The sequence below is a fragment of the Fundulus heteroclitus genome, chromosome 8, assembly GCF_011125445.2.
Source record: "Fundulus heteroclitus isolate FHET01 chromosome 8, MU-UCD_Fhet_4.1, whole genome shotgun sequence".
NCBI lineage: Eukaryota > Metazoa > Chordata > Actinopteri > Cyprinodontiformes > Fundulidae > Fundulus > Fundulus heteroclitus.
The window spans coordinates 432,618-447,195 of record NC_046368.1 but is presented as its reverse complement, the minus strand read 5'-3'; the positions used below and the strand labels follow the sequence as shown (position 1 = coordinate 447,195).

At 40.0% G+C, this 14,578-nt stretch overlaps 1 protein-coding gene across 5 annotated transcripts in view; it reads left to right on the top strand.

The window, feature by feature from the left end:
* sh2d3ca (SH2 domain containing 3Ca) overlaps positions 1 to 13,927 on the top strand; it is a 75,952-nt gene extending 62,025 nt beyond the window's left edge. For 4 of the 5 annotated variants that reach the window (XM_012871137.3, XM_021320780.2, XM_012871140.3 and 1 more), the window contains 10 exons: positions 2,246 to 2,523; positions 2,628 to 2,705; positions 4,101 to 4,228; positions 4,322 to 4,694; positions 5,251 to 5,380; positions 5,527 to 5,642; positions 8,457 to 8,628; positions 8,728 to 8,839; positions 8,915 to 9,121; positions 10,924 to 13,927. In XM_012871137.3, coding sequence (XP_012726591.2) covers positions 2,246 to 2,523; positions 2,628 to 2,705; positions 4,101 to 4,228; positions 4,322 to 4,694; positions 5,251 to 5,380; positions 5,527 to 5,642; positions 8,457 to 8,628; positions 8,728 to 8,839; positions 8,915 to 9,121; positions 10,924 to 11,099 — 1,770 coding nt within the window. In that variant the 3' untranslated portion in view covers positions 11,100 to 13,927. The remainder of the gene's footprint in view (positions 1 to 2,245; positions 2,524 to 2,627; positions 2,706 to 4,100; positions 4,229 to 4,321; positions 4,695 to 5,250; positions 5,381 to 5,526; positions 5,643 to 8,456; positions 8,629 to 8,727; positions 8,840 to 8,914; positions 9,122 to 10,923) is intronic. The other variant, XM_012871138.3, reaches the window with a different exon arrangement.
* The last annotated feature ends 651 nt before the right edge of the window (positions 13,928 to 14,578 follow it).

Here is a 14,578-nt window from a genome sequence, read left to right as displayed (position 1 = left end):
ATCAACTTCTTTAACATGCAGATGGTAGAGTCCTGATAAACACCTAATTAAACACTAAGCATGTGTTGAAGGAGATACACGTTCAAAAGTTGTAAGTCACCAGCCTCTTGGGACTGGAGTTTGAGAGCCCTGTGTTAGAGACTAACAATGTTTCACATCTTCTTATAGCTAAAATGTTATCCCAATATTTTATTGGATTTACTTTAAAATTCCTTAAAGTCCACCCACATTTTTTAATTGGATGCTATTCAAGCAATCTTTTTTTATATATATCTTGGTGTTCTCAATTCTGATAGTGTCAGTGCTTGGAGTCATGCATTTCTCACATTTTCTCAATTAAAAGAATATAGATTCAATGCCTGAAACAAAAGTTTGCAGAAATCCACTCAAAATTTAACTGAAGCTCTAATCCATAAAACATATCTAGGAATCACAAATGATGCATGCATTTTAACCAAGTTTATTTTTTTATAGTACATACTTTTTATATACTTTTATATCTTGTCTACAACAGCCAATTTAAAACAAGGACTTTGTACTCCTGCTTGTTACAAGATTGGCAGCTCTAACACTAAAGGACAGAAGACAAAAACAGGATTTGACACAGGAGGTTTTTTAGGTAAAAAAATAAAAGGTTAAAGAGGTGGAGGTCTTCAGAAATATGTTTGCCATTATAGGTTTGAGTCTTAATTTGTAACTTTGTTCATCCAATGTTTCCTATATCGTCATGTTAAGCTTTCAGAGAGGTTTACTGTCAGCATGTGTTCTGTGATTTGGCTTAGGAATTTGGATGTTTTTATGTTGTCGTGAAACTACAACCCCCATGATGCAACGTTGAGATCAGCACTTCTGAAATTAATTTATCTAAAAATGTTCAGCTTTACACGCAAACTGTGTTTCTTTAAGCAATTAAAATCACAATGTTCTTGTAATGTTAATCAATTACCAGTTCCTTCATCACCAGAAAGAGTATTTGTGATGAGATTTATATTGAAAATTGCTGAAACCAATTATCAGTCACTGTTGATTGTAAACAAAAATGTTTGGTAACATAGGTGGAAAAACATTCAAGTCACAGGCTGAAAAGGTCTAATTTATATTTATCCTGCTTAAGTTATCAGTTAAGTCTAATATAAGTAATTGAATGAGTAATTAAATTATTTTTTGCAACTCATGCAGGTCTTGAATGTAACTTTTAATTGGACCTCAAAAATATTTAATTGAATTTACAGAAACTTGTGTAAAACCTGCTAAAATACTTGTGATCATTGAAAAGGAGATTAAAAAAGACATTTTTTAACAACAGATGATAGTCTACACTGCACATAAAAGAAAGAAAAATAAGCATTTATCGTGAAAATTTTAGATTTTTCTTAAGATAAAACAGGATTTGTTTTAAGACAACTTTGAGACACTTTAGTGACATTTTCCTTACTATTTGTCTCCTTTTCAAAAGCAAACTATGACTGGAAATGTTTTAAAAGAACTAAGAGATTATAACATTTAAACAACATGAATTCAGAAGAATACATGTGTAATGAAGTCAGCAACCAAAGTATGCTTAACTTACCTGAGAAAACGATTACTGTGTCTTTAGAATGCAATGAAACTGGACCATTTTCAATTGCGTATTGCAACCATTTGTAGTGCAATATAATCAACATGAATTGAAATGTTTGTAAAATAAAGCTTCTGGCTATTTCTTTCTATTTTTGTGCAGAAAGCAGATCATTTTTTTTTATTTCATGGACACATCCTAAAATCTACAAACAATCCAACGCAGCAGAAGCGACCTATTTTGTCTGGTTTTTGTTTCCAAAGATAAAATAAATCCACCACCCTCTGGATTTACGTTGCTTTTGGGGGAAAAAAATCACACTTGTAACCAACATTATTAATGAAGTGTTTGTTCTAATCTGAACTCTGACTCCCTCTGTCCAGGGAGTCAATGCGTGCATCGCCGTTGATATCATGAGAATATTTTATTTACAACAGGCCAACACACCTGTAGGGCCTGTTGTAAACCTATTCTTGTTCTTTCTGCTAATATGATACAGATGCACAAAGCCGACCAGCTGCGTTCCTGCTTACTGTGTGTTACTTTTTACCAGCTATGACATCAGTCCACTGTTCTTCTGTACTTATCGGAGGATCAAAGGAACCTGAAGCTTTACTCGCTTCCTAAAGTATTTTAATGTGCCAAGCAGGCGTAACAAATGAATGCCTCCTCTCTCGTCTTGGCCAGGTGCAGTACATGTTGGAGGCGGACGGCTTCGACTCCGTTCAGGAGCTCGTGCGCTTTTACGTGGGCCAGCGCAAGGCAGTCTCCCAGTCCAGCGGCGCCCACATCTACTGTCCCGTCAGCAGGACTCTACCTCTGCGCTACCTGGAGGCGACCTTCGCCCTGTCCAACAGCAAGCACGGCTCCGCCTACTCGCCGTCCAGCCAGAGGGGGGCGTACATCAAGCGACGGAGCGTCACCATGACCGACGGCCTGACGACGGAAAAGATGATGCCTCACAGGTGAGAAGATGCAGATTTCCTCTGACGTTTTGTTCTCTTTTAGTCGCAGCTTCGTGAAGGCAGCTTTTATTGATTTTTTTCCCCCATGTTGTATACATAATCAGTGACTCAGACAGCCCCAGTCCAGTTGAGACACCAGTGGCACCGCCAGAACCAGAGCCGGAGCCTTTGTCCAAATGCAGGTGGTGTTGTTGTGCGTGACAACAGTGGTGTTCCTGGGCACTGTCATGGTGCACGCCCCCTTCCACACTCCTACCCCCCTAACTTTGCAGACACCTATAGCACCCCCCCCCCCCCCCCCCCACTCCACCCTTTGTGATGAGAACTGTTCACCTCTGCACCCACTTCTGGACGTTTTAAATGCCACATGGCTGCTTTAAACATGATGAATCTACTAGAGAGGAGCAGACACAATTATGAGCATGAGGCGCCTTGCAAAAGGATTTAAGATTATTTGACTTTTTTAAAATTTCTTAAAAAATTTTTATGCTAATGAACTCAAAACAGATCCTATTTATGTTGTGGGAGGAAAACAATACATTGTTTTCTCAATTTATAACAAATAAGGATGTGAAAAGTATGGTGTGCATTTGTTTTAAGCCCACCTGAGTGAAACCATCTTTCTCTACAAATGTCTACATGCCTTGCATCATCTAGAGACTAAAGCCGTTGCCCATTATTCTTTGCAAAAAAAAAAAAAAAAAAAAGCTTTAACTCAGTCAGATTGGATGGAGAGCTTGTGTGGACCCCAACTTTCAAGTCATGTCACAGAATCTCAATTGAATTTTGGCCTTTTTGTTTTAACGCATGAATATATGTACGTTGAAACTTCCCGGTCTTGAGCTTTTTGTAAATGTCCCTCACCACATGATGCTGCTACTACGATGCTCCTGTAAAACATATTTTTTTTTTTGCACATGAGTCAAAGAGTCTCATCTTACTGGGCCACCATCTTCCGCGTTTGCTGTGTCTCCTACATGACTTGAGAGAAATTGCTTCTTTCTTCTAGCGTTCTTTCAGTAATGGCTTTCTTCTTGCCACTCTTTCATCAACATTAGATTTTAGTTATTGTTTTGATGGATTGTCTCACCTGAGCTGTGGATCTCTGCAGCTCCTCCATAGTTGACAATGGGCCTCTGTGCTGCTTCTCTGATGAATGTTCTTGTTGTCCAGCCTGTCCGTTTGGGAGCATGGCTCTTTGTTGTTTTTTTGGGCACTTCGGAGAAGCATTTGTTTGCACTGGATTTTATTTTGGACCAGCAACAGTAAAGGGGGGCTGAAAATAAATGCAAACCACACTTTTTATAGATTTTCATTTCTAATAAAAACAACTAATTAAAAAGCTATATTCCTTTTAAGGATTAATGTAGCTCAAAGATGGATTCTTTTCTCCTATTTTTTTTTAATTTAAGCTCACGTCTGTTTCTGCTTTGTTATTGTCACAGAAACGCAGTTTTGTTCTGACCGTCTCACAAACTGTAAAACATCACCTGTTCTCTTCTCCCTGTGAGAATCAAGCTTTCCATAACAAGACGTTTCCTGTCATGTAAATCACGCCTTTAAAATGCTGTCTGCAGCCCGTCAACCATCCACCACCATAAAGACGCAATGCGCAATTGTGCGATGAGCATGGACCAGATTCAAGAGTACCGCTGCCCCTTGTCGCCTGTCGGGGAAACCCCGCTGTCTCCAGCGTATAGTGCTGGTAAGTGACGGTCTCAGACACATAAATAAAACATTGCCATCACACAGACTCCTTCTGCAGCGTTGAAGTCTCGCCTCGTCTCTTCCTTACCAGTCACCAGGCAGAGAGCCCACTCAGGCGGACGGGTCCTGGCTGTCGTCCCTCCCTCCCCCGCCATGCGCCGTTCCAGCGAACCTCAGCTCAGCCCCTCGGACGGCAGCACTCCCGCAGAGTATCCCGCGCAAACTTCTCACTCGGCGCACTCGTCGCCTGCCCATCATCCCCACTACCAACCGCACTCCTCTGAGACGGCGGGGAGTTACTGTGACCTGAGACCCTGCCCCTCGGGGCCGCCCAAACCCCCGACTAAGAGTTACGTAGAGCGGCTGCGAGTGGAAGAAGCGAGGAAAGGTGAAGCCAGAGAAGGAGGAGAGGGGACATTCAGTGCCCCGGTGGTGGAGTCAACGTCCTTATTCAGGCCATCCAGGTACATCCAGGAGCAAATTTGGGATTAAAACTCTATGGCTGTACTCTTTTCTTAATGTAGAGAAACAATTAAAGCGGTTATCTCAGTCTGGAAAAATTGTGGCCTGTGAAAAATAATCAAATATGCAATATTTTTTCTTTAAATACCTAAATGCTGTAGAATGTCCTGAAACTCTATGGTGAAAGCCGAGACGTTTGGAGAAGCTTATGATTGTGTATTCCTTTTGTAAAACTGTAATAACTAGTACACTTAACAGTAACATAATTAAAAATTGCAAACAAAGGGAAGTGTTACGTAACGCATTCATAAACGTCCTGTTTTTTTTCCTTTATGCTGATGTTTCTGGTGAATCCAGACTATAAGTCGGTCTTTATAAGAGAGACTTTGACGCGATCTTACCGCAATCCCAAATTTGCATATTTCTAAAACATGAACTCTTAAAATGTCTTCATGTATATTTAAAGCTGAACAGCATTACGAGTCACAGGACCCAGAACTACCTTGCGTCCCATCGTGGTCCGTTATTTCCTAAATCCCTGAAATGCTCCTTCTGCAGGTACGAGTCTTGCCTTCTTCCTGCTGAAAACAAGCCTCTGGAGATGTCCGTGCTGAAGAGAGTGAAGGAGCTGCTGGGCGAAGTTGATGCCAGTACCGCAGCTAAACACATCACCCTTGTGGACTGCAAGGTACGCAGTTTGCCTACACACGTCCAAATGTACACACAAACTGACAAATGCGTAATTAATGAGAGGAAAAGAAACAAGCATGATGGAAAACATAAATATTGTAATGTGTATATATGGAAATATTTATTTATTGCTCTCTTGTTTAGGTTGCTAGAATATTAGGCGTTACGGCAGAAATGCAAAGGATGATGGGAGTGTCCTCAGGGTTGGAGCTACTGACTTTACCACATGGGCATCAGCAGAGACTTGACCTGCTGGAGAGGTACAAATGTGTTTTTTTATTTATATATATATATATATATATATATATATATATATATATATATATATATATATATATATATATATATTTATATATATATATATATATATATATTTATATATATATATATATATATATATATATATATATATATATATATATATATATATATACTATTACAGTTTATAGGTGCATCACACCTTGCCACTGCTGTGTTGTGCAAAAGTATTTTGTGACTTTAACTTTTCCAAATGTTGTCATATTACAGTATTTTCTTGGGATTTTATGTGGTAGACCAACACAAGGCACTGACACGTGTTATTTTTTCAAAACCTTTTACCGCAGTTACATCCGTAGATCATTTAAAGTAGGTCTCTACCAGCTTTGCACATCTAGACACTTAAATCTAGAGAGACGGTGAGCATCAATTTTCATGTCGTGCCAAAAACGTCGACTGATCTTGACTCAGGCCAATTTATAATACAACTATGCTCTGATCTAAACCAGGCATGTCCAACTCCGGTCCTCGAGGGCCGGTGTCCTGGATGTTTTAGATCTGTCACCTGCTTCCAGCACATCTGATTCAAATGAATGATTTACCTTCCCAGTCTGTCATCAAGGTCTGCAGGGGTCTACAGATTAAGCACTCATTAGGTTCAGCTGTGTTGAACCAGGACAACACCTAAAACATGCAGGACACTCGTGGATTGACTTTGGACACCACTGAAAACTATTAAACTGGATCTCTGTCTGTATGTTTGGGTTAAAGGTATAGCCACATTATATGCTTATATAAAAGACCAAAAACCATTTGATCATGATAAAATAAGGTTATACACACCAAGCGTCCACCATGATTGTATATTGATAGCCCTTTTTGAGCCTAAAAACAACCCCAGCATCAGGCACAATGGGCAGATATAAACAGACGTGGCACCATCTACCGGCAGTAACGCAGAACTATCAGAAAGCATAATAATTATAATAATAACTAAATTAATAAATCACTATTAATAATACTGCCCTCTAAAATGTCTCGCGGTAAAGCGGCCGCTCGGCTTGATCAAAAACCAACCGTTATTTATTAAATAGAACGATCTAACAGCCTTATATCAAAACATGATGGAGAAATTAATTTCCCGTTCATAAACGCAAACAGGGACACAGCATTATGTAAGAACCAATCAATCAATCTATTATTAATTATTTTTTCACTGTGGAGGCTAAGAAGAGTATTGCTATTACTAATATCACAGTAGAAATCAGAACATTTACTCACGTCAATCAACTCTGCGGTCACATCCCGGCAGCTTAGCAATAGCTTTCGATTCAGTGAACACCAACATTCGTACTGTATCCCCAGCACTATTCCAGTCTTTTCCCTCTTGGAATCATATATTTTAGTGTTTTTTTTTTTCTTCACTGGATCTTGGAACATTGTTTCCATTACTTTGCTGGGAGAGGCTAATAGCTATTAGCTGCTTCCTGGTTTATCTCAGCTGCACACGCGCAGCGTCGTACTTCCGTTGTCATTATAAATAAACACAAACGACTTTATTTACTAACAAACTGAGCAAAACCAAAGAGTAAAATGCCAAAAATAATAACTAATACGGCAGCAGGACATGATAATCTTTCATAAAAACTTTGTATGCAACCAGTGAGTGAGTTAGTTACGTATAAATTTAAAAAATGTCAAATAACATGGCTATGCATCTTTAATGATCGCCCCAATCTCAAGTCTTTTGCATCTTTCAAACAATTATGCTTCCATGATATCCCTGTAATTATGTCCTTTCATCTTCCCATCAAGTGTGACCAGCTTCCCTTTCCCTGCTGAAGAAAAGTTCCTCCCCACAGCATGTGGTGCTGGTGTGTTCAGGGTGTTTTGTGATGGAAGTTTTCCATTACGTATGTTGCTTAGTGTGTGCGGTTGAAAAAGTTCAATTTGGGTCTTATCTGACCAGAGCACCTTGTTCTACATGTTTATTAACTCTAGATCTGTTGTGGTAAACTGCAAAAAAAGTGCTTCTTGTAGTTCTCCTTCACCCAAAGCTTTCTTTTCATAACTCTGCCAATAAAGGTCAGACTTGAAGAGTGCATGGATAATGGGTGCAGATTTTCCCACCTGAGCTGTGGATCTCTGCAGCCCATCCAGAGTTATCAGATGCCTCCTGGATGCTTCTTTGATTAAATTCCCTCTTTGCCCAGTCTGTTGTTCTCAGTGGACAGCCACGTCTTGATATTTTGGCAGTCGATGCACCCTCTCTTTTAAGGTGATGGGATGATTTTTACTGAGATTAGATTGCTCACGTGTTTCACTCCGTTCTGAATGTATCTGGTAAAAGTTTGCTGCGGCAAAATCTATCGAGACATGTCAGAGTAAATGGGAGTTAAATGCAACTTATTCATGCTCTCTTTCTTAGATCGGTCTTCATTGCCTTCACCTTCAGAAGTGTTCTTTGTGCTAATGTGTCGGATAAAATCCCAATATAATTATTTGCCAAAAATGATTAGGTTTTGTCTAAAAAACTTAAATGAATTATTGGTGTATTATTTTTGTGTGTTTTCTGAAAAACCTAAAATAAAAAACATTATTTTTTAAACTTTATTTAAAAAACAACATTATTTTAAAAAGGTGACAATATAATGCATTGGAGTTTGTTGTTGTGTTGTAACTAGATGTGGAAAAAGTGAAAAAGGAATACTTTTGCACATCACTCTATAAGCGTTTCCGACGTGGCTTTGCCTTAAAAGCCCATTTTCCCCATAATAAGTTTGCTTTCATTAATGAATAGTTCCATTTTTCCTCAGGTTCTACACCATGTCTATCATGATGGCCGTGGACCTCCTTGGCTGTACGGGAAGCACAGAGGAGAGGGCGGCCCTGCTCCATAAAACCATCCAACTAGCAGCCGAACTGAAAAGCAACCTGGGAAACATGTTTGGGTTTGCCGCTGTGATGAGAGCCCTGGAGATGCCACAGGTGAGAGCTCTATCGCCATCACTAGGGAGGACACCAAAGGATTCCATTAAGGCAGAACGTCCAGCATGCTTTTGACTACTCGTTCTTGCTTTGCTTCAGATTTCCCGCCTGGAGCAGACATGGGTGACTTTACGCCAGAGGCATACAGAGGGTGCTATTCTGTATGAGAAGAAACTCAAACCCTTCTTGAAGAACATGAATGACGGCAAAGGTGAGCTCCTGGTAGCTGCCGTGTGAGGGCATGTTTATTTCCCAGCGAAACTGCAACCCTGTCCTGTTCCCCCAGAATCCGGTGTCGTGTCCAACACCTCCTTCCCCCACATCCTCCCTGTGCTGTCGTTACTGGAGCGGGGCGGCGCCGTCGGGGAGGTGCTCGAGCCCTGGGAGAGCTCGGAGGCCGGAGTGGACGTGGTCATGCACCACCTAGAGGCTGCACGTACCATTGCACATCACGGGGAGATCTATAGAACTACTGCTGAGGCCAAACTGCAGGGTGAGACATGCATGTTGACCTCAGGAAGACTGATTCTTAGAAACTTCCTTGTGGCTTTTAATGTGAATTAGATGCTTTTCTTCTTAACTCTTTCTGTAAATAATCCGTGCGTCACAGCACCAGAGATCTGGTGTATTGATCTTGCGCGCATGTTTATTATGTTCTTATGTTCATTGAGGTTATTGGAGCCCTGTTTGATGCCATTACTGCCTTATTGAACAACCTGTCAATAGCTTTCAGTTCATACTTGTTTCATTTTATAACAGCCAATCGATCACCGTGACCTTAGCTGGCCCCTTTTATCAGGGAGTCTGAGAGCCTGCATTAACATGTTTACTTTAGACATTTTTCAGTAAAAAAAATTATCTAGCAGGTGATGGCAATTTTTAAAGTTATTATTATTATTATTATTATTATTATTATTATTATTATTATTATTATTATTATTATTATTATTATTATAGTATCCATAATGGTAAATTATGCTTAATGGGTATTTTTTCTGAGAAAACAAGCACATAAATTTTGACATTACAAAATTTTTCAAAGGCTTTTATGATTTAGGCTTTAAGTGAATTCTCCATCCAAATGCAGGTACTGCACCTTGTTTAACTAGTGGCATCTTCTGTAAAGATGCGTAAAATGCACTAAAATATCATCATCTGTTATTGTAGTATCATAATGTTAATCTGTAAAAGAGGTGACAGAGAATATTAAAGTCTTTTTTCTAACTTATTTCCCCTCCTACTGACCATCGCCCAGCGTTGTTTTCCATGCTACTGATCGTTTGAATGTTTTAAATTATTGCTCTGATGGAATATGTAAGCTGGTTTAGTCAAATAGCTCGTTTCTGCGCATGCTTCCTGATTTATGAAGGTCTTCCCACATTAGCCTTACACAAACGCCATCTTCTCCTGTCTTTCATTTTATAACAGCCAATTACGTCACAGTATTTGCTGCAGAGCTACTAAACAGTATCATGGACTTCCGCATTACCAATTTTTTGAATCCGTTGGGGCAAATTAACGAGGAATTCAGACCAAAGCATCGCAGCTCCACTTTATTTAGCCCACAGCTGAATGCCAAGGTGAAAAGGAAGAACTGAAAAGCACAATGTTTCCCCTTTAAATATGATGGAGATATTGTCACATGACCTTAAACAGGCTTCTCTGCTCAAGAACCCTCCGGCTGAATTAAAGCCAGAGTGTGCCAAATTTCCCCCCGGCTATGTAAAAAAAAAAAAAAAAAAACTCTTCACCAACTATCATTAGCCATATTGGGAGGCACAACCAGCTGCTAGGTTTAGAGGTGATTTTTCACATGGGGCCAGATTGGTTTGAGTTTTTTTTTCTTAATGAATGAAATTCTGGCGACTCTGGTTATCTTTGTCTGGTGTTAAATTGTATGTAATCCGAAACATTTTAATGTGACAAAATAGCAAAAACAGAATTAAGCTGTAAGATGAAAAATAATTTTCACACCTCTGTATACTTCTTTTGTCTCAATCAAGCCTGCCAAATTATCAAGAATTGTTTTGTTTGTTTTACAGCTTTGCAATGTTGTTGTTTTTATTTAGGCCTTTAACAAATTAGACTGGTTCATCAAAGCATGAGTTCCCTCTACTCTTTAAAGATGATTGACCTATGTAACCATTTCATCAATGAGGCTTTAATGGTGTCTTTCTCCAGACTGCTTTTACTAAAAGCCGCATTGATTCCCTTGTCTTTGGTCCCATTTTCTCTCTGATTGCCACCGTTACGGTGAACTTTTCATGGAACACCTGCATCGCTTCTCCCTTTCAGGATTTCAGGAGCGAGCTGAGCTACACGAGGTCTTCCAGACGGAGTTCCAGATGCGCCTGCTATGGGGCAGCCGCGGCTCCGAGGGCAGCCAGTCGGAGCGCTACGAGAAATTCGACAAAGTCCTCACCGCGTTGTCTCACAAACTGGAGCCTCCCGTGCGCCACAGCGAGCTATAGCACCTGCCCTGAGACTCCAGCTCGCTAAAACACTCTTGTTGCACTTACCGCCCACAGTGGTATGGTTTTGTTTTGTGTCGGAAAGGATGACGACGAGGATGATGTGGATGAGGAGGCAGCTGAACGTGCACAAGAACATTTCCTTACCTAGAACATGTGTTGCACTCACTGTGGAACTGAAAAAAAAAAAATCTTGTGTTCTTCCCTGTGGACTTACCTGCTAAAATATTTAAATCCAAGGGAAAAGCTCTTTGATGGGAACATGCGTACGGTGGGCTCTGAGGGCCAAACGAAGCCGCAAAATTGGGCTTCGCTCCACTTAAACGTAAACACACAACTGCTGTCACTAACTATAGCCGAGATGACCGTATTATTTTACGTAGCTCATGAGATGTTTAGTCCGTGTGAGTATGCGCGCCTCAGTAAGCGCACTCCTCCAAATTCTGTTTCTGTTGTTTTATTTATCCTTTAAACAAAAGAAAAAAAAGAATATCAAAACACTGTGGCCATTCCTTCATGACGCTCATAAGAATCTCTAAGTGCTAATCATGAGGGAACCCTGCTAATAAAACCTCATTTAATATGGATCAAGCAATCCCATTGTATCCCATTAAAAATGTACCAGGCATGCATTAACAAATGCAGATTCAATGCAACAACTTGAATGTGAGAGCTTGGCGAGGACGAAGTGACCTTTCATCTCTTCTGGCTGGTTAATCCATTTTGATATCGTGGGTCTTGTGCACAAAAAGTAGCAAAAAAGGGCGGCACCATGAAGAACTCAAAAGTGGAATGTATGCATTTTAAAGCGACGTTTCACTCAGTACGGGAACATTTTGGAACGTGTTTCAGTTTGTAAAGCTTGCCAAAATGGATGATGCATGCGGCTGTAAATGTTACACCAGGTCAAAGGTTGCTTTAAGAACAATTTAAAGACAGTGTGTCGGATATATGAAGTATAAAAAGGATTCTGTTATAACGTGCTGTTTATGCGCAGATGTTTTAATGACACTGGACAGGCAGGGAAAGTACAAGTCCATCTCAATAAATTAGAATGTCATTGAAAAGTGCATTTGCTTCTATACTTCAGTTCAAAAAGTGAAAGAAAATATGTATTTAAATAGAGTAATAGCAGAGTCTCTACTGAACCAGCAAACAACAGGTCTTTGGACGACTGCGGTTCAGTGGGAAGCCCTCCTTTAATTTAAACGTTGTGAGTTGGATTCCAGCTTCCTCCTGCCACATTTCAATGTGCCTCTGGGCAAGGCACTTAACCTGAAGTTGCCTATAGATACGCGCATGAATCTGTTCACATGTGTGACTGTGGCTCTAGTGTAAAGCACTTTGAGTGGTCAGTATTGACCAGAAAAAGCGCTTTATGAATTAAGTGCATGTACCACTGCTAGAGAGCTGGCTGTTCATAGAGTAGGCCTACTGCCTCGAAGTATGGCAAAGGAAAATTTAGTGGAAGGAAGACAGTAGAAATAGGTGCACAAGCAGCAGGGATCTTTGCAGTCTTCATCTCATTTAAGAGCTGGATGTGGACTGTGGCTGGAGTCAATAGTCCCCTTCAGCTCAAAGCTTCTCAACAAATGCCCAGCCACAAACCGCCCATACTTTCCCTTGATCACTGGCAATGCGCGCCTTTAGATAATACTACCACAATTTCGCAAAATTACTCTGCATAAGGTGTGCAGGGGAATATACAGTGAGATGTAACAAACAAATGTAGATCATGGAACAATAGGATGATCTGACAGGGATATTAGCTGTGGTATTCCTTATGTTAAGCTACTTGGGATCCAAAAACTACTCCAAACGTGTCTCACATGAGTTAAGGAGAAAAAAGGACAAGACTGTTGTTAAGTTTCCCAAAAGACTGGCGGAGAGCCACAGAACCCAAGTTCTTTTAGTTCCAGTGTGGCGTGTCCACAGTCAGGGAGGATTTGCCATGCTCGTTGGTCTTATTCTTTAAAAAGAATTTGAAATGAGGGCTTTTATTAGCTGGTAGCAATAATAATCAAAATTAACAGAAATAAGTACTTGTGTACCGATGACTCTACATCTTGCTTGACTTTCACTTTTTGAATTGACCTACAGAAATAAATCCACCTTTTGACGGGATTCCACTTTACTGAGGTGCAACTCTATGCCACGTTTACTTTATGTTCAGTTTGAATGATGTCTGTATGTTTTTCAAACTTGTGTTCCAGCAATAGTGCTAAAATAATCAGAGCAAAGGCTGTTTTAGTTTAAAGTGTGTTTGATAATTCAGTCTTTTTTTTTCTTCTTCTTTTTTTTTTTTTCTGCTGTAAACTGGTCTGAGAGGGCTGGAGCCACCTCTCAGAGCTATGCAATCATTTCAGCCGGGAACCCTCAAGATATTTAGGGAATCATAGTGTTTAGTTTTAGTTCTCAGAAGGGTTAATGGAAGCCAAATCAGACATCAAATCAACTCGACAGTGGATGTTGGATCCATGATCTATTCTGGAGTCTGCTGTACTAATCAGATTTGGAGCCATGTGCCACTTCCAACAGGAGGGGGCGAACTTTAGTCAGCAAAAAAAAAAAAAAAAAAAGGATTAAAGACATCACACAGACGCAGGGAGAAACGATGCAGATCTTGCTTGTTTTGTGACCAAGAGGATACCTACTGGTTTAGGTTTCACTGACAACATTGATTATGATGATGATGATAATGATGTGAAGTGCTTTTATTTGTATGAGGTAAGCAAAAAAAGTTAAGAGATGATTCAGGACTGATCTCATGTTTTTTTGTACTGTACATATTAATTCACTTTTTCAAATAAAACAATTGCTTGTGTTGAGTTTGATTCTGTGTTCAGAAAAACATTAAGATTTAATTATCAATACAGTCAGTTATTTTAAACCTTACCTTCAAACAACATGTTCTGATCTGACATCTGACTGGCATCACAAACATTTAGTATCAAGCTACACTACACATGTCAATCAAAATCCCAAAAAAGGTACTCCACTATACTCTGCATCGTCATTACTGCCAAACACTATCCTCCACACTTAATACCATGCCTGGTAAATAGGTGTCAAAAAGTGTCAAATAAATGTATCTGGATTAGGTTATCCTGAGCTTTCTCTGTAGTTATGTTGCTATAGGTTTAGGCTAAGGAAGATATCAAGATCTATTTCTCTCACTCTGCTGAGTTCTCCTACTGTTCTCCAATATTGCATTACTTGTTTTTATTTTAACTTTTCACTTTATGTTAGGTGTTTCTGTCTCTGCTCTGTCTTCCCTAACCCCCGGTCAGTTGTGGGAAATGGCCGTTCTCAAAGAGCCTGGTTCTGCTGGAGGATTCTGCTTCCTGTTAAAGGGGAGTTTTCCTCTCCACTGTCGCTTCATACATGCTCAGTATGAGGGATTGCTGCAAAGCCATCAACAATGCAGACGACTGTCCACTGTGGCTCAACGCTCTTTCAGGAGGAGTGAATGCCGCTTG